This window comes from Ambystoma mexicanum, chromosome 7q (assembly GCF_040938575.1).
Source record: "Ambystoma mexicanum isolate Mex_15411 chromosome 7q, UKY_AmexF1_1, whole genome shotgun sequence".
Taxonomy (NCBI): Eukaryota; Metazoa; Chordata; class Amphibia; order Caudata; family Ambystomatidae; genus Ambystoma; species Ambystoma mexicanum.
The window spans coordinates 878,160,924-878,188,029 of record NC_090941.1 but is presented as its reverse complement, the minus strand read 5'-3'; the positions used below and the strand labels follow the sequence as shown (position 1 = coordinate 878,188,029).

Genomic DNA, 27,106 nt, shown 5'->3' with positions numbered 1-27,106 from the left:
GCTAAGGGCCTTTCCTCAAATTACACGCTGACGTGCCGAATTTTCACATGCCAAATCACTCCGTATCAAGCTGGCCACGCGTAAGCACACGGAAGACCACGCTCCTGCCCAGAAGGCCGAACTACTGCCCCCCAGAGCCCCGAGCATGCTCCCACCTGCCATCTGCTGCTGCCTGACTGCCTGCTGCCCACGTGCCCTGCCATTTGCTGCCTGCACATCAGCCAGGGGTGCTGTTGCTGTGACCACCCCTGCTGGAACTGAAGACTCCCGACTGGGATTCCATCGCTCCAGAGCCCAGCCCCAGGACCCAGTTGCCCACCCACTCCTGCCTCTGGGGTTGTCATGTCGGGCAAACACCATCTGGGACCACTGACAACCCCCGGCCAGAGAGGCAGAGGGGCACCAGCTTCAGTGCCACCGAAGTTGGTGTCCTGGTGGAGCAAGTCCTGGGGCAGTATGATGCCCTCTTCGGAAGTTCCCGCGCCGACAAGGAAGGACGGACTCTGATCTGGACTGACATCGTGACTGCCATCAACGCGGAAGGGGTGGCAGTCCGCGACTTCCAACATGTCAAGAAGCGCTGGGAGGACTTCAGGTCCAGGACCCTGAACAAGGCCCGGCGCCTCTTGAAGGCAGCGGATGCTAAGGGGCGCCGGGGCCACTTGTCGGAAGAACAGATGAAGGTCCTGGAACGCATATCCCCAGCGCTCCACGTCCAGGTCCTTGAGAGGCACAGCCGTCTGGAGTCGAGCGGTAAGTGTACATGCATCCTGATTGTGAGATGTGCGTGTGGTGATTTTTCAGTAGTGTGCAGGTTGCACATCTGTTTGTATGGGGTCGAGTATGGGTGGGGGTGTACAGGGCCGTGGGGCTAACACATGCGAGGGCTGGAATGTGTGAGACATGGATGGTGCTTGTGTGTGTAGGCTTGCATGCCAAATGCAGTTGTGTGGGCACTCATGTTTGGATGAATGTGTATGTAAGTAGACATATCCGTGATGTCACGCATGTATGTTGTTTTCAGCTGCATGTATCAGCACTGTGTACATGTGCATGTGTGTGTATTTGACAAGGGTGCAACAGTGATGCAACATGGATGCATGTGACAGCGGTATGTGGAAGCCTGATCGGCAGATGTGACATGGATGCCCATCTGAACACTGCGACACTTGGCAGAGGGGTACACATGCATGCAAGTGTGGTGGTGTGTGTACATGTGTGGTGCACTTCCTGTGTTGCATGTGATGTCTGGCTCACCTTTGCCTGCTCATGTTGTTGTATGTGTATGGATGGTGCTGGCATTTGCGATATGGCTGTGGTATGGCTCATGTGTGCGAGTTGAAATGACATGTGTGCTGGGGATTGTGATGACATGTCTGAGGTTTGCCAATGCCACTCATGTACAACTGTCATGTGTGTATGTGTCCATTGTACAGTGCCCTGATGCCTGTGTTTTATTTCTCCCTGTCTGCAGCGTCAACTGATGAAGAGGGTGGAGAAGGTGCTGTGGAGCACAGTGGCGGGGATCCCACCGCCAGCCGGAGACGCAAGGCCCGGCTCCCCTCCCATGTTGTCATCTCGTCGGGGAGTGAGGAGTCCGGTGCCGCATCCCAGGCCGCAGCTGCTGGGGGGAGGTCCAAGAGGCGGAGGTTGGAGTTGGACTGCTCAGCAGCAGAAGGGGCAGCTGGGACCCCACAGGGCCCAACAGGGGAAGATGGCATGGAGTCATCCAGGTTGGTGGGGGGTTTGGTGGAGTAGGAGGCCGTGCAAGCAACAGAGACGGGGTCTAGAGGTGGGGATCCCACTGGTGCTAGTGGTGCAGTGCAGGAACAGGGAGAGGAGGCAGCACAGGCCGCCGCGGAGGTGCCTGTGTGCAATCCTGTCCCTGATCCTGTCCCTGCATCATCTTGCACCAGCAGGGATGCCTACTTCCAGACCCGTTTTCAGGCAGGGGATGAGCTCACGTCAACTGGCCTTCCTCTGCCTGCGGACGTGGCTATCTGGGTCCGGGTTGAGCCTGTTCTGAGTGGTGTGGCGTTGTGTCAACGGGCCATGCGAGGTGACCTGCAGTCTTTTCATGAGGAGACTGCACGTCATCTCGAATGGCTCGTTGACCACGTCAGCCTGCTGGGACAGGTCACCCAGGCCTGATTCCTCCGTATGATGGGGCTTGCTACGACCCCCTCCTCAACTGAACCCCCTACGCGCCAGTCGTCCTCCGTGCCATCTTCCCACCCATCAGTCACCTGGGTGCCCTGTGGAGCTGCCTCTGACGGTGCGGCCAGGCTGGTGGAGGAGGCATCCCTGCCACAGTCGGGAGTCGGACGTCCAGCAGGGGTGGCCACATCAACGACTGAACCCCAGCCGGCGGAGGATGTGCAGGCAGCAGGAGGCAGTGCACGGGCAGAGGCACAGCAGCAGCAGCAACGTGGTGGGAGCCATGAAGGCTCGGGGCCTTCAACATCGGAGGGGCAGGCATCGGCCGGAGGGCAGGAGGACCCAGGACAGAGAGTGTCTTCCGTGTGGCAGCGGTTGGGCCACGCCATAGATGCGGAGCGGCAGCGGGAGGAAGAGGCACGGCTCACAATGATCAGGGCGGAGAACTCCATGCGGAGGGCCCTGAGGCGGGCCGAGTGCTTCGAGGCAATCCGCAGAGGTTTGGAGGTGGACACGTGGACAGCCCTGCGGACCCTCAGGGCCATAGAGGAAGACCGCCTCCGGGACATTGAGCAGGAGTTCGATGATGCCCTGGCCCGGGACATCCAAAAGTGAGCCGTCAAACTAGCCCGCTGCCCTTGTACATAGTTATGTAGGTAGTGTTAGGTTTCATTTTTTTTGGGATTTATTTTGGACCTTTTGGACATTGGCCACATTTTTGTATATAGTTTATTTTATTAGTTAGTGTAGTTAGATAGGTTTCCTTTCTTTTGTTGGGATAATGGACCCTGGCTTGTTTGTATGTACATAGTTCACTGTTGGATTGTATTTTTCTTTCACATTTTAACCATGGAGCAATGGCTTTCTTTTTTTATTTCCCATTGGATTTTGTTTTGTGGACAGTGACTTTGGACACCATTACTTTGGAATTTGATTTTTGGTTTTGCTTTTTTTCACGGACATGCTTCTTTTCATTTTTGTACATTCCCATTTATGTTTCTTTATTTTTGATTCTATTTATATTTCCTTTAATACATATTTTTTTAATCAAACTTCAATGTGTAGTATCATCTCATTGGTTTCATGCATATCATGATATGGGTTTTGAGATTCACTGACACCCATTGGGTGTATGTGAGGGAAATGTGTTTGTTTCGGAACTTGCAATTGGTGTTCTGTCATGTAATTGCCAATTATGAGTGGGTGGATGCAATACTCGGGTGGGTGTTTTGCATTTGGAGGCTGACCATAGGGACCAGGGATCTAGATTGTGATGACATGTTGGCTGGGGAACATGAGTTGGACATGGGTGGGGGCCTGGTGGTGGGTGCCCCTGCACTGCTGGGGGGGTTGGGAGACATGGGTGGGGGCCTGCTGGCAGGTGCCCCACAGTGCTGGGGGGTGGGGGGGTGGTAGACATGGGTGGGGGCCTGCTGGCAGGTGCCCCACAGTGCTGGGGGGTGGGGGGGTGGGAGACATGGGTGGGGGCCTGGTGGAGGGTGCCCCTGCACTGCTGGGGGGTGGGGAGGGGTGGGAACATGAGCTGGACATGGGTGGGGGCCTGCTGGCAGGTGCCCCACAGTGCTGGGGGGTGGGGGTGGTGGGGAACATGAGTTGGACATGGGTGGGGGCCTGCTGGCAGGTGCCCCACAGTGCTGGGGGGCGAGGGGGGTGGGAGACATGGGTGGGGGCCTGGTGGAGGGTGCCCCTGCACTGCTGGGGGTGGGGGTGGTGGGGAACATGAGTTGGACATGGGTGGGGTCCTGCTTGCAGGTGCCCCACAGTGCTGGGGGGTGGGGGTGGTGGGGAACATGAGTTGGACATGGGTGGTGGCCTGCTGGCAGGTGCCCCACAGTGCTGGGGGGTGGGGGGTTGGGAGACATGGGTGGGGGCCTGGTGGAAGGTACCCCTGCACTGCTGGGGGGTGGGGGTGGTGGGGAACATGAGTTGGACATGGGTGGGGGCCTGCTGGCAGGTGCCCCACAGTGCTGGGGGGTGGGGGGGTGGCAGGCATGGGTGGGGGCCTGATGGAGGGTGCCCCTGCACTGCTGGGGGGTGGGGTGGTGGAGAACATGAGTTGGACATGGGTGGGGGCCTGCTGGCAGGTGCCCCACAGTGCTGGGGGGTGGGGGTGGTGGGGAACATGAGTTGGACATGGGTGGGGGCCTGCTGGCAGGTGCCTCACAGTGCTGGGGGGTGGTGTGGGTGGGGAACATGAGTTGGACATGGGTGGGGGCCTAGTGGTGGGTCCCCCTGCACTGCTGGGGGGTGGGGGGGTGGGAGACATGGGTGGGGGCCTGCTGGCAGGTGCCCCTGCACTGCTGAGGGGTGGGGGGGGTGGGAGACATGGGTGGGGGCCTGCTGGCAGGTGCCCACAGTGCTGGGGGGTGGTGGGTGGGAGACATGGGTGGGGGCCTGGTGGAGGGTGCCCCTGCACTGCTGGGGGGTGGGGGGGTGGGAGACATGAGTTGGACATGGGTGGGGGCCTGCTGGCAGGTGCCCCACAGTGCTGGGGGGTGGGGGGGTGGCAGACATGGGTGGGGGCCTGGTGGTGGGTGCCCCTGCACTTCTGGGGGTGGGGGGGTGGGAGACATGAGTTGGACATGGGTGAAGGCCTGCCGGCAGGTGCCCCACAGTGCTGGGGGGTGGGGGGTGGCAGACATGGGTGGGGGCCTGGTGGAGGGTGCCCCTGCACTGCTGGGGGGTGGGGGAGGGTGCGAGACATGAGTTGGACATGGGTGGGGGCCTGCTGGCAGGTGTACCACAGTGCTGGGGGGTGGGGGTGGTGGGGAACATGAGTTGGACATGGGTGGGGGCCTGCTGGCAGGTGCCCCACAGTGCTGGGGGGGTGGGGAACATGAGATGGACATGGGTGGGGGCCTGGTGGTGGGTGCCCCTGCACTGCTGGGGGGTGGGGGGGTGGGAGACATGGGTGGGGGCCTGCTGGCAGGTGCCCCACAGTGCTGGGGGTTGGGGGGGTGAGAGACATGGGTGGGGCCTGCTGTCAGGTGCCCCACAGTGCTGGGGGGAGGTGGGGTGGGAGACATGGGTGGGGGCCTGGTGGAGGGTGCCCCTGCACTGCTGGGGGGTGGGGCGGTGGGGAACATGAGTTGGACATGGGTGGGGGCCTGCTGGCAGGTGCCCCACAGTGCTGGGGGGTGGGGGTGGTGGGGAAAATGAGTTGGACATGGGTGGGGACCTGCTGGCAGGTGCCCCACAGTGCTGGGGGTGTGGGAGATATGGGTGGGGGCCTGGTGGAGGGTGCCCCTGCACTGCTGGGGGGTGGGGGTGGTGGGGAACATGAGTTGGACATGGGTGGGGGCCTCCTGGCAGGTGCCCCACAGTGCTGGGGGGTGGGGGTGGTGGGGAACATGAGTTGGATATATGTGGGGGCCTGCTGGCAGGTGCCCCACAGTGCAGGGGGGTGGGGGTGGTGGGGAACATGAGTTGGGCATGGGTGGGGGCCTGGTGGTGGGTGCCCCTGCACTGCTGGGGGGTGGGGGTGGGAGACATGGGTGGGGGCCTGCTGGCAGGTGCCCCACAGTGCTGGGGGGTGGGGGGGATGGGGAACATGAGTTGGACATGGGTGGGGGCCTTGTGGTGGGTGCCCCTGCACTGCTGGGGGGTGGGGGGGTGGGAGACATGGGTGGGGGCCTGCTGGCAGGTGCCCCTGCACTGCTGGGGGGTGGGGGGGTGGGAGACATTGGTGGGGGCCTGCTGGCAGGTGCCCCACAGTGCTGGGGGGTGGGGGGGTGGGAGACATGGGTGGGGGCCTACTGGCAGGTGCCCCACAGTGCTGGGGGGTGGGAGACATGGGTGGGGGCCTGGTGGTGGGTGCCCCTGCACTGCTGGGGGGTGGGGGGGTGGCAGACATGAGTTGGACATGGGTGGGGGCCTGCTGGCAGGTGGCCCACAGTGCTGGGGGGTGGGGGTGGTGGGGAACATGAGTTGGACATGGGTGGGGGCCTGCTGGCAGGTGCCCCACAGTGCTGGGGGCTGTGGGGTGGGGAACATGAGTTGGACATGGGTGGGGCCTGCTGGCAGGTGCCCCACAGTGCTGGGGGGGGTGGGGAACTTGAGTTGGACATGGGTGGGGGCCTGCTGGCAGGTGCCCCACAGTGCTGGGGGGTGGGGGTGGTGGGGAACATGAGTTGGACATGGGTGGGGACCTGGTGGTGGGTGCCCCTGAACTGTTGGGGGGTGAGGGGGTGGGAGACATGGGTGGGGGCCTGCTGGCAGGTGCCTCACAATGCTGGGGGGTGGGGGTGGTGGGGAACATGAGTTGGACATGGGTGGGGGCCTGCTGGCAGGTGCCCCACAGTGCTGGGGGGTGGGGGGGGTTGGAGACATGGTTGGGGGCCTGGTGGAGGGTGCCCCTGGTGGCTGGGGGTGCAGGGGGACATGCGTTGGTGGGCAGTAGTGCAAGTTGTGGGTTGGCTGGGGGGCATGGCCATGGTGGATGGGGTGCCTGCAGGACATTTGCAGGGTAGGCCCCTGTGGTGTGACCCACCTTGAGGGGCCATGGAGGGTGTAGAGGGAACACCCGGGAGGACCCACACGTGCAATTCATGTGTGGTGCTCCCCGCGTACCCCTGTAATACACGTACCCTGATGGAATCGCGTGTGGAACTTCCCGCGCACCCCTGGAAAACACGTACCCTGCTGATGTTGCGTGTGATACTTCCCCCGCGCCCCGAAGTACACGTACCCTGATGAGATCGCGTGTGGAACTTCCCGCGCACCCCTGATATACATGTACCCTGCTGGAATCGCATGTGGAAGTTCCCGCGCACCCCTGAAATACGCGTACCCTGCTTGCACGGGGCCAATCGCGTGTGGAACTTCCCGCGCACCCCTGGCATACACGTACCCTGCTGATGTTGCGTGTGATACTTCCCCCGCACTCCGAAGTACACGTACCCTGCTGAAATCGTGTGTGGAACTTCCTGCGCACCCCTGAAATACACGTACCCTGCTGGAATCGCGTGTGGAACTTCCCGCGTACCCCTGAAATACGCGTACCCTGCTCGCACGGGGCCAATCGCGTGTGGAACTTCCCGCGCACCCGTGAAATACACGTACCATGCTGATGTCGCGTGTGAAACTTCCCCCGCACCCTGAAATACACGTACGCTGCTGAAATCGTGTGTGGAACTTCCCGCGCACCCCTGAAATACGCGTACCCTGCTGAAATTGCGTGTGGAACTTCCCGCGCACCCCTGAAATACACGTACCCTGCTGGAATCGCGTGTGGAACTTCCCGCGCACCCCTGAAATACGCATACCCTGCTCGCATGGGGCCAATCGTGTGTGGAACTTCCCGCGCACCCCTGAAAAACACATACCCTGCTGATGTCGCGTGTGAAAGTTCCCCCGCACCCCGAAATACACGTACCCTGCTGAAATCGCGTGTGGAACTTCCCGCGCACCCCTGAAATACGCGTACCCTGCTGAAATCGCGTGTGGAACTTCCCGCGCACCCCTGAAATACACATACCCTGCTGGAATCATGTGTGGAACTTCCCGCGCACCCCACTGCTGAAATTGCGTGTGGAACTTCCTGCGCACCCCTGAAATACACGTACCCTGCGGCAATCGCGTGTGGAACTTCTAGCGCACCCCTGAAATACGCGTACCCTGCTCGCCCGGGGCCAATCGTGTGAGGTACTTCCCGCGCACCCCAGTGATACACGTAGCCCGCTTGCCATGCTGGTACAGGGTTAGCGCAGCCCTTTGCGCTGGATTGGGGATTTTGATGGCTTTTCCCTGCACGAGAGGCGTTCTTGGGGGCGTAACTGGCGCTGCTGCAGGGTCGCTGCGCCACTGTGCGCCACGGCTGGGTTTGGTGGCTGGAATCCATGAATACGCTGTGCACGGAAATGGATTTTAGCGCACGCGGCTGGTGCAGGGATTCGCGCACGCACACTGTGCGCCAGCCGCGTTTGCCACTTGTGCGCTGGTTTCTATGAATTGCCCCCTTAATCACAGAAATTGTACAGCTTAGGCATAAAAATGCTCTCTCATAGAGAATGTGGGGACTATGAAGCAGCAGATCGTTTAACCGGCACGGCTTTGTATGGAAAATGAAAGCACTATCACTGATGTTAACTTTACACAATGAGCAGCAACAGGAAGAAGACATTCAGGCCCAACTAGATAAAGACTCTTCCAACAGTAGTCAACCTTCTGTAACAGGAAGTCAAGAACTATTAGGACAACCACTAATAGCAAATGAGGCTGAAGTTTCTATGGCAGAAGTAGAAAACACTATGTATCAGTATCAAGAAGATACAGAGGACATAACTGTACAACAAGCAAAACTTAACAATGATCAGCGCACCATTTTTGAAGAGGTAACAAAACACATTGTGCATTGGCGTCCGGCACGAAAGTAAAAAATGTACCTGCCAAAATTACAAACCTATAATACTGTACGTCAGTGATGAAGCTGGATCAGGGAAAACATTCTTAATCAAAATTATCAGCAAGTTCCATCAACAATTGACAAACAACAAACTGTCAGCTGTTGTAACAGTCCCCACAGGCTTAGCTGCCTACAACATAGGCAGTGTGACTTTACACCGATTACTACTGCTTCCAGTAGAGCATAAAAATAAATTAAACTACTACAAACTTTCTGCAGAAGCTGCAATGGAATTACGTAAAGTATTGAAACAAATGAAAATGCTACTAATAGATGAAGTGAGCATGGTCTCCAATCTAATGTTGGCTTTGATTCATCTCAGATTGCAAGAAGTACTTAAAAGTAATAACGAAGAACTCTTTGCGGGAAACACATTATCGTTTTCGGAGATCTTCTACAATTGACACCAGTAAAAGGTGGTCCGTTTTTAAAACCTTAGGCCACAAACTCTGCCGGAAAATTGTTGGTAGCATAGGTAATGTTAACCTTTGGAAACATTTCCAATACAGAGAATTAACTGAGAACATGCGGCAATCTGCAGATCTCACTTATGCCAACATCTTAGAAAGTATTAGAGTTGGTGTATTATCGCAAGAAGCACAGCCTGTATCGAAAAAGCGGCATATACATGCACTTTATGGCGATAATGCATGTGCAACTGATGGTATGGAACAAATAGCGCACACAAATGTCAATTGTTTTGCCTTAATGCCAACTCTTGCAAGCTGTTTCAAATTCAATGTAACAATGTTAAAAAAAGAAATGCAAGCAATAATAGAAATTAGCGCCACAGACAAACTAGATGTACATGGTTTGACAGTACCGATGTGTGAGAAAGCCACAACAAGACTAAATAGTTTAGAAAATTCAATCTCCAACACAGCTGGGTTGAAAAAAGTATTGAAATTATCATTAAATTATAGAGTAATGCTTAAATGTAACCTTGACGTAGAGCAAGGGCTAGTTAATGGAGCACTGGGCACAGTTGTTGGCTTTCAATCATACCCACGTGATAGAAGCATTCAGTTTGTAAATATTCGCTTTGATAAAGTTTCAGAAGTGAAAAGGATAGGGCTTCAATGGCTCGATTTCTTCTCTTCAAAGACATGTATGTACGTAGAGAGCAATTTTCTCTAACTCTTGCATATGCAGTTACCATTCATAAATCGCAAGGTCTTACCCTAGAGAAAGCATTGATAGATCTAGGAAAGACAGTGTTTAAGGAAGGCATGAGCTACGTAGCATTATCACGCTTACGTACACTTGACGGTCTATTGCTAATAAACTTTGATTCAAGTAAAGTCAAATCTGATATTCCTTGCATTCTAGAATACAATAGATTGCGTTCACTGTACACCCCTCATCTGAAACAATACCCTGTTCCAGATAAAGTGAAATGTTGTAAAAGAAAAGTAAATGAAACAGAAATGCAACAGAATGCAACAAGAAATTCTGCAGAAAAAAGAAAAGAAGCTAAAGTTTCATCAATTGCCGCAAACATAGAAGAACCTATTAGGGAATGTAAACCAGGCACGTCGGCAAAGAAGCAACCGAAAAAACAAAAAATGCACTCAGATACAGAACTTGCTGGTCCATTCAAATTTACAAATGAAAGTGGTGTAAGTTGCTATGCAAATGTAGCAATGAATATTCTTTTTCAATTGCCACCAACTGTTAACAATATTTACCTGCACAGCACAGACCAATTGTGTTTGCAAATGTTAGTGCTGCATAGAAATGCAACAAGCAATCCTGACAACACATACAGTGTTCATGGAGTAAGGCAACAATTGGATGACTGTGCTGGAATGGTGAGATTCAATATGAACTCACAAGAAGATCCACAAGAATTTCTAATGTACACACTATTAGTATTGGAAAACAACAGCATACCTGTAAATGAAATCTTCCAAATTTCGTACATGTGGAAACATACATGCACTCTCTGTAACAAAGTGATACAGGAAGAAATCCCAAATGAGCAATTTGTGTATATTTCCATACCAAATTGTGAGAACATTCCATTTCAGCAACTGGTACAAAATGCAAACCAGGGCAGATTATGTAGTATTTGCCATTCAGACAATCGCTCTACCTTACTGATACAATCACATAGTGCCTACATAATACTTATGCTTCTACGTTATAATGCAGATGGCACCAAAAACAACTGCAAACTGACTGGATTTACACACGGTCAAGTGTCACTTGGAAAGAAAACCTTTATAACAGTAGGAATAATCTACCATGCAGGAGCTACAACCAATGCAGGTCACTACACTGCATACATTAAGAAGAATTCTGGATGGTTTGAATGTAATGATAGCACCATTACTCTAAAGCAGAGGTTGCCAGCTAACCTAACAAATGCATATTTAATGTTCTTGAAGCCAAAATTTACGAAATAATGTATACTTCAAAATTGTCAACAAAGTATGTGAAAGACTACAAACAGTTAGAATACACCCACAGGTATCTAACTACCCAACAGGATGGAAGAATGACACAAATAAATGATTATGAGGATGGAAGAATGACACAAATAAATGATTATCACAGATCGTCGGAAACAAAAGCACAGGTAGAATATGCCTATAGGTATCTAAGTGTTGTTAAAAATCATCAGGAAGCAACAAAGAAAACATTAATGGGAAAGATGAATGAAACAGGATGTAACAACGACACAAAAGAATGTGTATCAAAAATTTGCAGGAACAAATGTTAGAATGCGCCTACAGGTATCTAACTGTTGTTAAAAATGGGCAGGAAGGCAACAAACATAACACTGATCAGAAAAAAGGAAGAAAACACTGAAAGGAAAAAATGAAGTACTTAGTTGCATAAGAAATGCAGGTTTTTTTTAATCCGACAAGGATTTTTTTTCCCCAGACCCAAGTATTAGAAAAGCAAACACAGAAACTGAGCGCAATGCACAGTACACTGGTTTGTAAACTAAGTATGAGGGTCTAAAAAATAAATAAATAACTGTCTATTGTGCAATGTGGTGAATGTGGAAAAACTGCAAACATTAACACACCTTTTTCTTTTATCACAGAAATGGAAAAAGTGATACGTCCGCCAAGCATGATAACCTATTAAAAAAAAGTTCACGGATTTTGAACAAAGTATGGAGTAAGCATATTGGCAGGCATTTTATACACATGGGAATGTACTCGTCTGTTCTATGGTAGTAATATGCTGCAGTGCCTGCAGGCTGGCCTTTCATCTGCGGTGAGTAACCTACCACCTACGCCTTACAAGCAAGTTTCAAGGAGTACAGTTCCTATCCACAACCATCACTGCATATGTAAAACATGGTCCTTGTAAATAACCTGCTTATAAATGTACTTATCGGACCATCGTCTGCAGCCATTAAGTGAAGAAACTAGGGCATCAACAGAACAACCACAATCCACCACACCCATATTAACTTGTAACTCCACTGCTTATGACTTCAGTCTTGCGTGCATGGGCTTTAGCCATGCACCCAAGAGTGCAGGATCTCGCCACAACCACCTCTTTGTTCTTGGGTGCATGGCCTTTGGACATGCACCCAACACTGCACGCACTCCCCACAACTTGCCAATAAAAATGCAACACAAGGGGTCTATGCATGGGTTCCACATGCGGCGGTGGTTGTGGCCAGGGCCTACAGTCTTGGAAGTAAGGCCTTTGGCCTTCGGCCGACGGCCATGCATCCAAGACTCTAGACCCTGGCCACAACCACTGTAGCATGTGCCAACGATCGCAGCATACTAATTAATATAATAATAGCCATTGGAAACAGTAAAGTATGTGTCCTTACAAATGTAACAACTCCCCCGTACACTGTGCAGGCTGAAATACTGGCCTTATTGGACCCCTCATTTTCTGTGCGTACAAGGAGGCCACAGAACAATCTCTAGGCCCTGGCCACAACCACCATAGCATGTACCACCCATGGCGGCGTACTAATGAATATAATGATAACCATTAGAAAAAATAGTGCATTCATGGCATGTTGTCAGTTTCAATGTTCCCTAACACCACTCCTCACAAATCTAAGAACTCCCCCGTGCACTGCACAGTCCTAAATACTGGCCTTATTGTACCCCTAATTTTCTGTGCATACAAGGAGGCCACAGAACATACCTCATAAAGTAGGTACAAGTGTATTATTGGGTGCATGGCCTTTGGCCCTGCGCCCAAGAGTGCAGGATCTCCCCACAACCACCTCTTTGTTCTTGGGTGCATGGCCTCTGGCCATGCACCCAACACTGCACGCACTCCCCACAACTTGCCAATAAAAATGCAACACAAGGGGTGTATGCATGGGAGCCACACGTGGCAGTGGTTGTGGCCAGGGCCTACAGTCTTGGAAGTAAGGTCTTCAGCCTTTTTTTGATGGCCATGCAGTCAAGACTCTAGACCCTGGCCACAACCACCGTAGCATGTGGCAACCATGGCAGCGTACTAATGAATATAATAATGGCCATTGGAAACAGTAAAGTACGTGTCCTTACAAATCTAACAACTCCCCCATGCACTGTACAGGCTGAAATACTGGCCTTATTGGACCCCTCATTTTCTGTGCGTACAAGGAGGCCACAGAACATATCTCATAAAGTAGGTATAATTGTACTGTGCGTACAAGATGTCCATACACATTACACCATGACGCCCGACCCCCAGAACAAGTGTATTAATCACCCATATGTGAAGACTGTAGCCCCTGGCCACTACCACCGTAGCATGTGCCACACATGGGCGGCGTACTAATAAATATAATAATAGCCATTGGGAAAAATAATGTGTTCACGGCATGTTGTCAATTTCAATGTTGCCTACCTTTACCCGTGTGCTTTGGAGAGTTACAAATTTCCTGCCCACTACATGGCCTGAAGTGCTATCGTTATTACCCCCCACATTTACTGTACGTACAAGGTGTCCATACAATTTACATCATGACGGCCGAAAAACAAATGCACAAATCACCCATTTCTTACTATGACAACCTTTCCCAATGTTCTGCGACACAGCAAAATAGGGTAACGAAAAAAGCATTTGAACGCTGGTTGTTGCTCCGCTTTCCGCGGATCCAAGATGTCAATCGCATCCAACCATCTGACGCAGAACAAGTCTCGCAGCAGCCAACGGGCAGGGACGTTGCGTGTACGTGTTCATGACGGCAGCCCCTTACCCAATCGGTTTGTTGTTCGTCGCCCGAACAGAGAAGTGTGATCGCGGAGCGAACATAAATATCACTAATTATTTCAGACCTACATTTTCATAATTATAACTAAACGTACTGCAAGTATGGTGACAAAATTTACAAAAGCACGCTTTCTGGACCAAGCCCTTGTACCTGCCGCAAATTTCGTCAAAATCCGTCCATTGCACCTCCTCAATGAGGTGAAGCTGAGCCTCGAAAGGCACAGTGAGCAAGGGGTCAATGTCTGGATTGCCCTGGGTTACTTGGGGTGAAACCCCAGGTTTTACAAATTAAACAAAGATATATATAGTCACCAAAATGATCAAGGCCTTTTACTTTTTTTCTCAGAATAGCGCTCTGGTGGATATTTGGCACCTGTATAACGCAGATAAGCTCATGTATTCTTTTGTTCCCCAATGCACACCTCTTATCTGAGAATTGATGACCTTTTCCTTAGCAAGAATATGGTGAGCAAGATATGGAGGTCAGTCATATTCTCTATGGTCCGACCACGCCCCGTTGGTAACCTGGTTAGACTGGGAATTCCTGCAACATAGAAGTATGACATCTAAACACTGACCCCCCCTCCAATCCCAGAAATTTAAAGCAGGAGTTGGGAAATTTACAAAGGCATTCTTTCAGATTAATGAGACTGGGCAATCAGGACAATTTGATGCATACAAGGCCGCCCTTTGGGGTCATATCGTAGGCGATGTAGCTGGGGGAAAAACAAGCAAGGAATAAAGCAAGTTAAGCCCTCTAAACATGTAAGATCAATGAAAAGAAGCATCTCACAACAACCTCCCATCAAAAACGTCAAGTTCTCATTAAAGCCAAAATAGAATGAAATAGAGATACTTCAAGCAGGGTCTCAATTCTTCAGAGGAGCCAATAAGGCGGGCTCACTGCTAACCTCCTTGTTAAAGGCTCAGTAACAAAATAATAGGTTTGGAATCCTTGATTGTGAAGGGAAGAACCATGGTTAAGGACCAAAAGATTGCAGTGGAGTTTGCTGATTTCTACAGCCTCCTATATACCCCAGAGGAGGCTCCTTTAGCCTCCAGTATTAAAGAATAACTAAAACACCACATCCTTCTGACACAACATCACCCCTCTGGAATTTGAGGAGTTGGTTAAAGAGTTTAAAATTACGGAGATCAAATTGGCAAAATACATTTTAATAAAAGGGAAGGCCCTGGGACCCGATGGATTAATTGTGCATTTTTCCAAACATTTGTAGAATTGCTTGGCCCCAGATTGCACACTCTTTTCCAACAGTATTGATATTGATATTTTATTTCTATCGCGCTCGTACACAAGTGTTTCAGATCGCAAAATCTGGCAGGGGAAGGGGATAGGGGGACTGTTTATGAAGCCTGATATATTTCATCAGAAATCCTGGGAAGGATTAGCTCCTGTGCTAAATCTATAGGCTTTTCTCCCTAATTAATGACGAGGTAAATATGTTTTCAAAAACACTGGAAATGAGATTAGACTCCCTCCTCCCTAAGCTAAAGACCAAACCATTTTTTTAGGGCAGGGTCTCTGTGGTATACTGGTCTACTTTTCAAAATTTTAACTCTGGACAGACATGCAGACACGGAATGCACAGCAATCACCAATGCCGAGAAAGCTTTTAACAGGGTGGGGCTTTTTAAAAAAGAGACTGCCATGACATGGCTTTGAGCAAGAGATTATTTCCGCAATACTAACTCTATATCAACACCCTAAATCTTCGGTCCTCATAAACAGTGTGCTTTCACCCTACTTCACGTTGCACAGCAGTCCTCATCATTCTGTCCTTCGAACTGCTACTTCAACGAATATGCATGAATGATTCTATAATAAGAGTTGGCACTGATGGATTCCAAGAAAAAGTGTCACCTTACACTGACGATATTTTAGGGTACATTAAGGATCCCATATTTTCCCTGCTGGGGTTCATGAAGGAAATTGCCATATATTCGGAGGTATCAGGGTACAAATTAAATATAGAGAAATCTGAGGCAATGCTCCTAAAAAAATGCTGTTTGAAGACACATGGAATAAGCAGGCTTCATATGTCAACCGCCGCAGTAAATCAGTAGGGCTACAATTCTCCAATTGCATGCAGGACACAGTATGGTAAAATGTAGATGACCTAGAACAGAAAGTTGAAACCTTACTAAGCAAATGGTCTACCTTAGTCTAGTCATGATTGAGGAGAGCCAAAACTATCAAGATGAGCCTCTCACCAGTAGTTCAAACAAGAGTATAAACAAGCACATGGTTAAATAAATCCAGAATCTGTTTGAGCAGGATACAGCTATCTACTGCACACAGGGTGTAGCTCTCCCTCACTTCAAAAGATATAAAATAGTATCAAGTGGCTTTTGTGCAAAATCAAGGTCTAAGGTGGTTTGCAAGCCAAAGCACATCTTTGACCACAAGGTGAGGGGACCTAGAAGATTACCTTGCGGCCTCATACCACACAGAAGACAACCTCTACACTGAAACCAACCCCTCTGTCCTGGGGATAGGGACAATAGACATCACATGCACATTTATGAGGGATTGGGTATCTCCTCTTGGACAGAGAATCAGCTGAATACGGGCCAGGCCAGGTTGGTACAATGACAATATGAAGGTGGATGGGAAACCCCTATACTGGTCATCATCGGCTACACAGGGTATGCTACACTGCTATCAGATATGGTATCCAGAAGGCATTAAATCTTTCCATGCACTACAATAAGAATTGAATCTCCCAGCAGGGAAATTCATGTGATTCCTCCAATTGGAAAATTACTCATGATGAGGAAGACAGTTTTGTGAGCCTACTCTACTCAAACTACAACGTCACCATACAATCGATCTCACAGATATACAAGATATTGAACACAATGGTACGGAGCCATAAAACATGAACACTGAAAACCAACAGCCACAACTCAATGCACTCTGGCCAGAAATTTGGTGGAAGATAAGACATACCTCTAGGGTGACATCCATAACCCAGACCCAATACATGGTGTTTAAAAGGGCATAACTAACCCCCTTCAAACTAATGAAAGTGGGCTTACATCCAGCCAACACACTGCTGGACATGCCATTCATAAAAAGGGGTGCTGAAGCACACAATGTTTACGTGCCGGTTTGCGCTCCAATTCTGGAGTGCCATGTGGCCTTGGATTAAATATATATGCAAGATCACTATTCCTTTCTCAGTTTTGTGTGTCATCAGTGGCAGCATTAGTCCTGATTTCTCTGGAGACAGAGACCAGAGAAGATGTTTGATAATCTGCTGGCAATTGCCTATAGAGTAATACTGGGGAACTAGAAGGGCCTATCCAAGCTCTCGACAGGAGCCTGGTGGAATTAGGTATGGAAGCATGCCTCGCTAAGAAAGGCACTCTCGACCCAGGGCCATGGAGATTGTTAGGAAAATTATTGAACAGTCCCATAAGTTTTGGCCATCGACACTCCTAGGACCCAGGATATTGATCAATCTCTAGTGCCCCTGCCATCTGTCAAGGTCCTGGAGCTGGATCTTCTCCAGGGAGGTCACAGTGCAAACTTTAATGACCCAATAGACTCTTCATTAGTTACAATCATATCACAGCATATTAGCTGACCAGTTGTACTTGTTTAAGGCTTATGTTTGTCCTATTACCACTACTTCATTATACTTCACGCTAGTTCATTCCATCATTTTCAATTTTCTCCTCCCTGAATAGTTTTAACTTTCACTCTCTCCCTATTTGTCCTGTGCCTTTGTTGTCTTCTTTGTGTTTTTGTTTTGCACCCTGATGCCAATGGATTTTCAGTGCTATAGAAAAAAAGAAATGAAATAAATAAAAATAAATATGTCCTCCCCATCCCTTCCTCCTCTTCCATCTTTGTCATTAGTTACCTTGGTTATGATATTACGGACCTCTAGAGGCTAAGAAATAGGTTAATGGACGACCCTGGCATGTTATATAGCCCTAGGCATCAAGAATGGCACTAACAAAAGGAGCGTTCATGTGAGCCCGACCAACATAGCAATTAGTTAATTTTCTGCCTATGATATATCCCTGTTTGATTAATGTTTACTTTCGTTCAATTCATGATATGATGATGCAACTTGTGTTGCTTCTTGTGTTTATCTGCATACGTTCTTCGATAAACCATGCTAACTCAAAAAGAATGATTGTTACAAAGTCAGTCACACTATACACACACATAACAATAGATCACTAAGGCATTTAACTCTCTTGAATCTGCTCGAGATATAAAGAATTTCATTACTTTCCAGCAAGGTTTGTGTTATATAATCACCATTCACACATGAAAACGCACTGGCACACCATATTGTTTCAGTACATGCAAACAAACATTGACACCCAGGCATCTCTTTGGGCCTTAAAGCCTGATCACACCAGAGCAAAGGCAAGCACACAACATAGTGTAATGAGTCAGAGATATAGCACAGCTGGTCTCCCTCTGGAGAGAAGTCCTGTTAATATGCCCCCACTTGCTATTTGCCAGGCCAGTTTTGTGTGCACTCAACTCCCCCTAGGAAAAACTAATACCTAACAAGCACGCAGCCACTTTGATCTGCCAGTGTACTGGTCACTCCAGTATATACCCATTCTAATGCCCCTTCATGCACGTATACACCGCCCCCATGCTTACAGAAGTCTGCAGCGTCCACCTCCACCTCACTTGCTCAATAACTCATGCATGTAATTGAATTTAGCGGCTAGTGATCTGACCTTGCTTCCTCATTCCACTTGCTCAATAACTCATGCATGTAATTGAACTTAGCGGCTAGTGATCTGGCCTTGCTTCTTCATTCCCAATCCAGACGTCACTGCCTTTTTAGGCACCACCCCTTACACCACCCTAACTGCACCTGCTACCAATATACAAAGTAATTCCCTGACAAGTCAGCCACTGCCATGCCACTGTAGCTCTGCTGCCTTGACACCCGTCGCACCTGGCATCCAACAGTTGGCACAGACCCTACACGACCAAGGTTTTTTCACAACGCCTAGCCCCATTCTCATCGAGCTTTGCAAAGCCATTGATGCACACAAGCCAGCAAACCTTGTCCCTGGACCTAGTATGATAGCAACAAATGTCCCGCCCCCTTTCCTCCATACTGTATGGGCGTCCGTTCCTAGGGACGGTTGACGGAACCTTTTTCACCAGAAAAACCTTCTTCCCCTTTAAATTTAGAGGCACCCGGGGGCATTGCCCTGGGAGCATGCACTACCCTGACTCTGCACACCAGCACCACTCAACAGTCCCTTTTTCCGCATCGACGGGAACGGGCCGATTTCACAAGCGCTCCTGGGTTTGGCCTTGCCATGTAATTCCACGTGCTCTTCCCCAGATTCTTCTCTTATCTTTATGTCTTTATTTGTCATCTAGGTACTTGGTCCTCCGGCGTCACGCTCTTCCCCAGCGCATGTTGACTTCCGTGGGTTTTAGCAGGTGTCCAGCCTGCGAGGGACTCTTTCCCACATCTGACACCCATGCTCTTTGCCTTCGCTGACTTGGCCCTGACCACGGCTGGGAAGGGTGCACTGCGTGCGACTCTCTGACCCCATGTGCACTGAAGAACAGGCTGGCTAGGTTGAGAGAACTCTACGAAGCATTGCCTCCAGAGGACTTGGAGAAGTTTGTCCAGCAGATATCAAGGCCCAGGGGAGGGCTGTTATTTTCCATCGCATCCCGTAAAGACGACTCCTTCCGAGGAAACGCCGAAGTGGGAGGAACCTCTCGTGTTCTGTTACCAGCACACACACCAAGGCTAACTCAGCTACCGGCCTTGCGGCCGAGGGGTCTTCGGACACTACCAGGATCAGTGCTGAGGGACCGCACGGTTCTTCTACCAGGTCTATACCCAAGGTGCTCCGCCCTAGTACCGGCTCCATATGCGAGGGCGCGCCTGTACGGAGCACTACTGGCAACAATGACGAGGGCAATACGCCTTCCAGGCCTAGACCTGAGGTGCGGGATATGCCTCATGTTCCAACACCAAGAGTCTAGGGTGAGGCCGTGTCCGGAGCGCCATGCAGCACAACTCTGGTACGTGGCACGCAGACTGACAAAATGGCCCCCGCACCAGACAACATGGCCGCTCATCCGATGCCACTCCTATGAACAGAGCAGGCGGGTGAATGAGTTTTAAGGTGGGACTGGTGTCAACCAGGTATGTGGCCTACAGCGTATACATCAGTAGCGCAGGGCAGGTTCCGCCTGCAACCCAGACTGAGTGTGCTCTGGCCCCAGCAGCCCCCAGCCACTCTGTCAGTATCCCCTGCCTCCTCTTCAGCCTCCGGGAATTGGTTCTTCAAAAGATTTTTGGGACTCATGCGAACCCCCCAGATGGGGACCATCCTAAGGGAGGCAGTCAGGGACTTGCTCCCTCGAGTCATTCCACCAGTGCCTATAGTTATTCCTCCCATGGCTCCAGCACCACAGGCCCCAGCGCAACCCCCGCTGCTGGCTCCTTTGAATCTTCCCCCTGTGCAGCCCGTTCCGAGCCAAACTCCCCAGCAGCTTCCGGCTCAGGTCTCCACACAGCAGCCCACGACACCCAGTACCCCTTCTCCCCCAGCGGACGAGCCAGACACACAGGCGGATACAGACGAGGAGGAGAACCCTGACACACCATCTTCAGCTAAGGCCTTTTATGACAGGCTTGCATGTTTGGCAGAATATCTGGGCCTTCCTCATCCCGAGGTAGAGCTGCCGGAAAAGGGGGTCTTTGGCAGAGGTGCTCGCCCTAAGACCCCCTACCAGAATGGGTGTCCTGATGCAGAAGGATGTTGTCGCTCTGGCTAAGAAGGGTTGGCTCAAGCCACACTCGGCCCAGCCTGTCAATCGGTGCCTCAATGCCAAGTATAGACAGATGGAGGGGGATACACTCTTTCTATCAACACACCCCCAGCCGCACTCGTCAGTGATCGCTGCAGCATCACTCTACTCTAAGCATCAGTCATCCTTGGCCACCTCATCCTCGCTGCTGCTGGGCAAGGAGAAGATCTTGGAGGCGTACAGGAAAAAGCTGTACTCCAACGCCTCCTTGCAACTTTGTCAAGCCAACGCGGATGCCATGCTTGCAGCGGCCAACCGGAGGTTGTGGCGGGAAATATCGGACTTCCATCCGGAACTCCCGGCACAGAGCCGGACACGCTTTAAGGCGGGTCTAGGAGAAGCCAAGCTGGTAGTGCAAGACATCATGGAGTCCACAGTGGCCCACATCAACACCTCTTTCCGGGCCATCTGCATCGCCACAGACATGAAAAGGACGGCCTGGCTTCAGACTACTTCGGACTACTTCCTCTTCCTCTTGGCCCTCTTCCTGTTCCCACCTGTGAGACTAAAAATCTCAATGTCATCTTCCACTTCACACTTTCCTTCTCTCCTCACATCTCTGACATCGCTAAGAAATAACACTACCAGCTGCACCTCTTCAGAGGTATTCCTCCTTTCCTCTCCTTCCCCCAGAAGCTCACTGTCTCCAGAGCTCTGGTTCTCTCTAGGCTGGACTACTGCAACAGCCTCTTTCTAAATATGCCTGCCTCTACTCTCTGCCCTCTGCAAAACAGGACTGGGAGACTTGACCTTGGCCTCAAGCCCAGGGATCGTATCTCTCCAGGACAGAAGTCATTGCACTGGTTCCCAGTGGTGGCGAGGATTAAGTTAAAAATCCTCTGCATTGTCCACAAGGCCTTCTGGGGCCTGGGACCTCAATACCTTCAATTCTCTCTTCATAAATATTTTCCTTCTAAAGCTCTTCGCACATCTGCCTCCAACTCCCTCAGGGTGAGTCGCTTCTCCAAGTAGCGAGTTGGTGGTAGATCTCTTTCTTCTGCTGGGGCCTCCCTATGGAACAGTCTCCCTGCCTCTCTGAAACTTGAGTAGAACCACCTCTGGTTCCAGAAGCACCTCAAGATCTTCCTCTTTGCTTCTGCTTTCTCTTCTCCTCTCCCCTGCTGATTCTCCAGGCGGAATGTGAAACTGCACTGGTTACCTGGCCACACACTGATCTCAGGCCCCGGGCCCCCCGCCAGTTGCACACCTGCACTACCCCCCTGGCAACCCTTGCCCTTGGGGACTGCTTCTGTATCCCTACAGCCCCTACTAGCACTTGACACCTGATGACTGCACTTACCCTTGCATTTGCCACTAGCTGGCTGCACTTTTATTTATGGTTTTTATTCATTTTACTGTTATACTATGTACTGCACTGCCCCTCCCCCTTGCCACCTACACTTGTCCCCTTCCCACCTACTCTTCACTTGACCGATGTTAATGTCACCTGGCCTAGTAGGATTGTTGTCTTTGTCTTCCCTCTGCTTCGCCTTTCTTGCCTTGTTGTGCCTTGACACACTTGTATATAGGCATGTTACAAATGCCATTTCATATATAATTCCTGTGTCACCACAAAAAACAGCAATTCTGAAACTATATGCATGGCTGCATAACTATTTTCTAGGATCACCTGCTTTGTTATACATTGATAGTTCTGCCTTCAGCAATGATGATTTTTGGAATCTGTCTTCTGCGTGGGATAGTCTCTTTGTTGTTTTAATAGTTCATTACAAACTTTTAAAATGTTAACAATTCATCATTACACTCCAGCACTTCTAAGAAATATTCCAAACCAATATAACTGAGTTCTAGATTCTTCTTTCCAGTCTTTCAATTTGTTATATTGTTCAGATTATCCTCCCCTTCCTTCGTTTTTCTTTAGAGCTTAAATGATAACAAATTAAATGGTGTTCTGTCATCATAACTTCTAATTTTTCCAAATAAAATATTAAAGCAAAAGTTAATTTCAGGTCAGATCCTTCTGACAGTACATTCCACCAATCTTCACCATTTAGATGAGGGATCTTTAGCATTCCCGGTCCCAAACAGGAGGTCCTTTCATCACGTAATTTCTTACAATATAATGCCAGATGTTTTAGGGTTTCTTTTTCTGTTTTGCAAAATCTGCATTCTTCGTCTAGATCTTTATCTTTATTTCTTATGTTCATAATTGATTTTGTTTGAAACAGATTCATACGAAACTTTAAAAATGTGTGTCTTTTTTTGTTACATGGGAATTTTTGGAAATATTTAGGGAGAGTATTCATTGCCCGTGCCTCATGAGCGACTTGGTCCATACATCTATGAAGTGACCTTTCATCTTGATTTTTGCACCAATCCTGGTTCCATAATTTATTTTTTACTGCGTTTGGATTTTGGATCGGTAGAGAATGGTCCACTTGTAGTTGTTTCAATATGGTTACACAAGTTTGTTTCCACATACTCAAGATTGATTCATCAGAGTGGTTTACATCACTACGCAGAATTTTATATTGTGGAAGGTCATCTGCTCCCAAAACTTTCCTGTAAATTGTTAACATATTCCATATAACCTTTGCATTAATCTAAAAGAGTCCAAGCTCATATCTGATGCAAGCATTTGGAGTCCCTCTGGGTAGTGATAACACTTTGCTCCAAAATGTGTTTTCACACCATGGCCATATCCCAGCCGGGCATCCCAACATTGCTTCGCAACCAAAACTTAAGGCAGGAATAACTTTGGCCTTATAGAATTCAATTATCAGTTTTATCGTGAACTTCCCATATTTCTTGTTTATATTGTACCCCTGGGCTGCCAAGAGTTTGCATTTCCGTCGGATTTTCTCAACCATGTTATCGTCATTAATCCGAGAGTTTATCAAAACTCCTAGGTATTGCGATTCCATAGTGAGTCGAATGGGTTTTGCGTCTATTTTCCAGGTGAATTTCTTTGACTTGCTTGCTCTCACTAGATTTTGAAGAACTAATATCTCAGTTTTTGTTGGATTAATAACGAGAGCGTTAGCATCGGTGTAATTTTTCAATGCAGTCAATTTTCTCTGCAAACCGATAGGAGTTACGTCGATTATCATGATATCGTCAGCATATAGTATGTATCCAAGTCTATTTCCATTTATTTTTGGATCAAATTATCTTGTTGTTTCTAGAGATCATTCAATGTCAGAGATAAATGTGCTAAACAGAGTTGCTCCTAATGGGCAACCCTGTTTCACCCCTTTAGTTGTTGTAATCGCTGACAAGAGAGTCCCCAGCAGGTCCAATCTGACTTTTATCGTGGTTTCAGAGTACAGTTCTTTGGTTGCGGCCAGCAAGCTATCTGGACATCCCCAATTGCTAAGTTTGCTTCATAACAACTCACGATCAATGGTGTCAAAAGCGTGTGCCAAATCTATGAAGGCCAAGTATAGGCCACTTTTATCCAGTGTGTCAATTGGCTCAGTAGTTGTTTCGCAAAGATTTTCCCTACAACATCCAAGAGGGAAATCGACCTGTAATTGTTGGGTCAGTTCTTACTCCTTTTTTAAATACAGGCATGATTATGGCAGATTTCCAGGACTCCGGAATTCTTTTTTCCTCCATGATATTCTTGAACAAGATGAAACAAAATTCTGCCCACGCTTCGGGGTCACATTTTAATATATGGTTTAATATATGGTTCGACAAGCTCAATCTTTTGATGTTTTCCAAGATATCTGTTTTGGCAATAGTAAAGTTCCAGATTATCAGTGTTTTTTGTTCATGAAATTCACTATCCATACTTTTAGCAAACAGCTTTCCAAAATGTTCTATCCATTTGGCTTCTGTTACCATATTGTTTTGAATAGCTTGTTGTTGGATTGCCACGTTGTTAATTACTTCCCATAATGAGTGGGCGGTTTTAGTTAACAGAATTTGCAGCATTTTTTCAGCGTCATTCCGGATCATAATACTTTTATGCGAGCGTAGCCATTTTGTGTAAGATGTTTGCGCTTTAGTTTTCAATTCAATATAATTAGTCATCGGATGTTTCAACAATGATCTAATGGTTTTCCGCAGTTCACGTTTTTTTTCAACAACTGCTTTTTAAAAAGGTTTTTATTCTTGCCCTCCTTTAGAATTTCTGCATAGGATTGTAATAAAGCCGGATATTCTATTTGATCCACATTTCCATTTTGTTTCCCATCAGACAACCATTCTGTCATTGTCATGATCTGTCCCACTTCAAGCTTCAAACAATTTCTTGCCGGGGTAATAGAGATGTCATAGTTCCATCTCTGCTCATTACTTATTTTTAGTCCTGGCAGAGTAATTTTAACCAAATCGTGATCGCTATGTTGCATATCAATGACTTTTAGCTCAGTAACATTTCTCATCAAATTTGCCGAAACATAGAAATAGTCAAAGGTACTTTCATATTTTTCATTTTGCCAAGTTGGTTTTGGCAGAATATCCACTTTCAAGTTCCTGTTTAACATAGCCATTCCTCGGGCTTCCATCTCTTCTGCCCATGTGGCTATCAGCCGATTTTTCTTGACAGCAGGTTTTGTGCATGATGAGTCAGTGGGTTTTTGGATTCTTAAACATTCCATGTTGAGATCACCACATAGTATAATATTGGGGCTCTTCTCACTGGACAATATTGAGTCTATTAGGTCTCCAATTGCATCCAAATATAGCCATTCATCTGAGCCATTGTTCTGCTCATATAAGTTGATTATGTGTAACTTATCAACGTTGTCTTCTGCTTTCTCTTACTCTTTCTTAATTGCAATGATCACGTATTGCATATATGGTGTAAGATTTATTGAATTTATTATTCTCAGACCATGGTCTAATTTTACAAGAGTCACTAAACCTTCTATTGGTCTTCCTTTGGCCTGCTTGATGGCAGGATTCCAGGCTATTTTATAGCCTTCCACTATTGGTTGATTCAGACGCCACGTTTCTTGAAGGCAGCTTATATGTACATTTCCAATGCCGCTAAGACTATTATTAAACAGATGCTTAAAGCCTCTCGTATTACAAGTACCCATCAATGTCTCATGCAATAGAGTTTTATCTCAGCATTATTTCTTGCGTTTAGAGTTTAATGAGGACGCCACCCATCTCCAGTTTCTCGGAACTTCCTCTTTACCCTCAGTGTTGCCGAAGGACCTTTGAGTATAATCAATCTGTTCTTCATCTGCAAACGTGTTTTCAAACTGAACTTTTTGGCTGGCAGATAGTTTCTTTTCTGAAGCGTTCTCTTCGCTTCTTTTAAATTTTTGACTTGACGATATCCCAGTTCTTGCGTTTGAGGAATCTCCCCATGGTTCGCTTATTCCAAAACCCAAGGCATAAAGTTCAGTGGTGTTTTCAACTATAATGTCCCTAATTGCTCTTTTATAGATATGCAGCAATACACAATCAGTTATTGCATCGTGCATAAATTCCACTGTTTTTATATCGTTCGTTGTTATCGAGCGAAGTTGTGGAAGATGATTCAGGAGTTGAAGAAAATTACATCTATTCAGAATCAGCCCATCATCAGATTGCAGATTCCTTTCCAATAATAAAAAGAAATTTGAAATTATGTCTCTTTCAATGTGAGTGATTGATGCATTTGCTTTAATTGTACACTCTGGAATCCATTGAGTGATTTATTCAAGGTTCTGCTATATTTGTCTTCTTTGTTAATCAATATTTTGACAAAAGGAATCAGAAAATAATTAAAAAATGCGGTCAAACCCATTGGCAAAGATCATGCTTGAAATGGTGCACAGCAAATCAGTGTGTCCATCCTTAGGAATAGCTCTATATTTGTACATGCAATATCCTCTAGTAATGCCATCTAGTTGGGATACAACATGTGACGCCTTTTTGTGGAACATTTATTGTGCATTGCCATCTTAGTTCTAAAAACCTTTAAAAGATCATATAAACCGCACACAGATGACTGCTCCATGATACCAAGACTGGAAAAGTGTGGATTGAGTTTTAAATGTCCACCCACTAGTTGGGCACACAGGAAATTTTTGCTCGGGTTGGGGGCCCTTTCGACAGTATAGAACCATCCAATATCATGTTGAATGATTTTCATATTATTTTACTGGGCTTTTTACTGCACAGTGGCCACGTCAATTAGCTAACTCTAGCAAAATAAATGCCTTCTTTGTTCACATGTTATTTCCGACTTCAAAATAATGACCTCCTTATCTTTTTCGCAGGGCACTGTACGTGTGCTCAAAGCAATGACGCCCTCAAAGCCTCATCTGCCATTCAAATACTTCAAGTTCTGTAAGTGTTTTTAGTTTTTTCCACACAGTAACTATTGTATAACATATGTATAATGCATTCCATTTGTGGATTATATTGCAACTGTGATACTTTTTATAATGTTTATGTCATGTTCGCCGAAGATAGTAATTAAATTAAGGGTCACTGTAGCACAGACAGCCATTACCCTTACCTACACATTCCTGCCTGAATTCTTTGTAAACTACAACCCATGCAACTGCTTCATGTCT

General features: G+C 48.2%; 1 protein-coding gene across 1 annotated transcript in view; it reads left to right on the top strand.

The window, feature by feature from the left end:
• The window catches only part of LOC138528089 (uncharacterized), an 840,778-nt gene that overhangs the window by 404,783 nt on the left and 408,889 nt on the right, over positions 1-27,106 (top strand). The window contains exon 9 of the mRNA XM_069639536.1: positions 26,807-26,876. Coding sequence (XP_069495637.1) covers positions 26,807-26,876 — 70 coding nt within the window. The remainder of the gene's footprint in view (positions 1-26,806; positions 26,877-27,106) is intronic.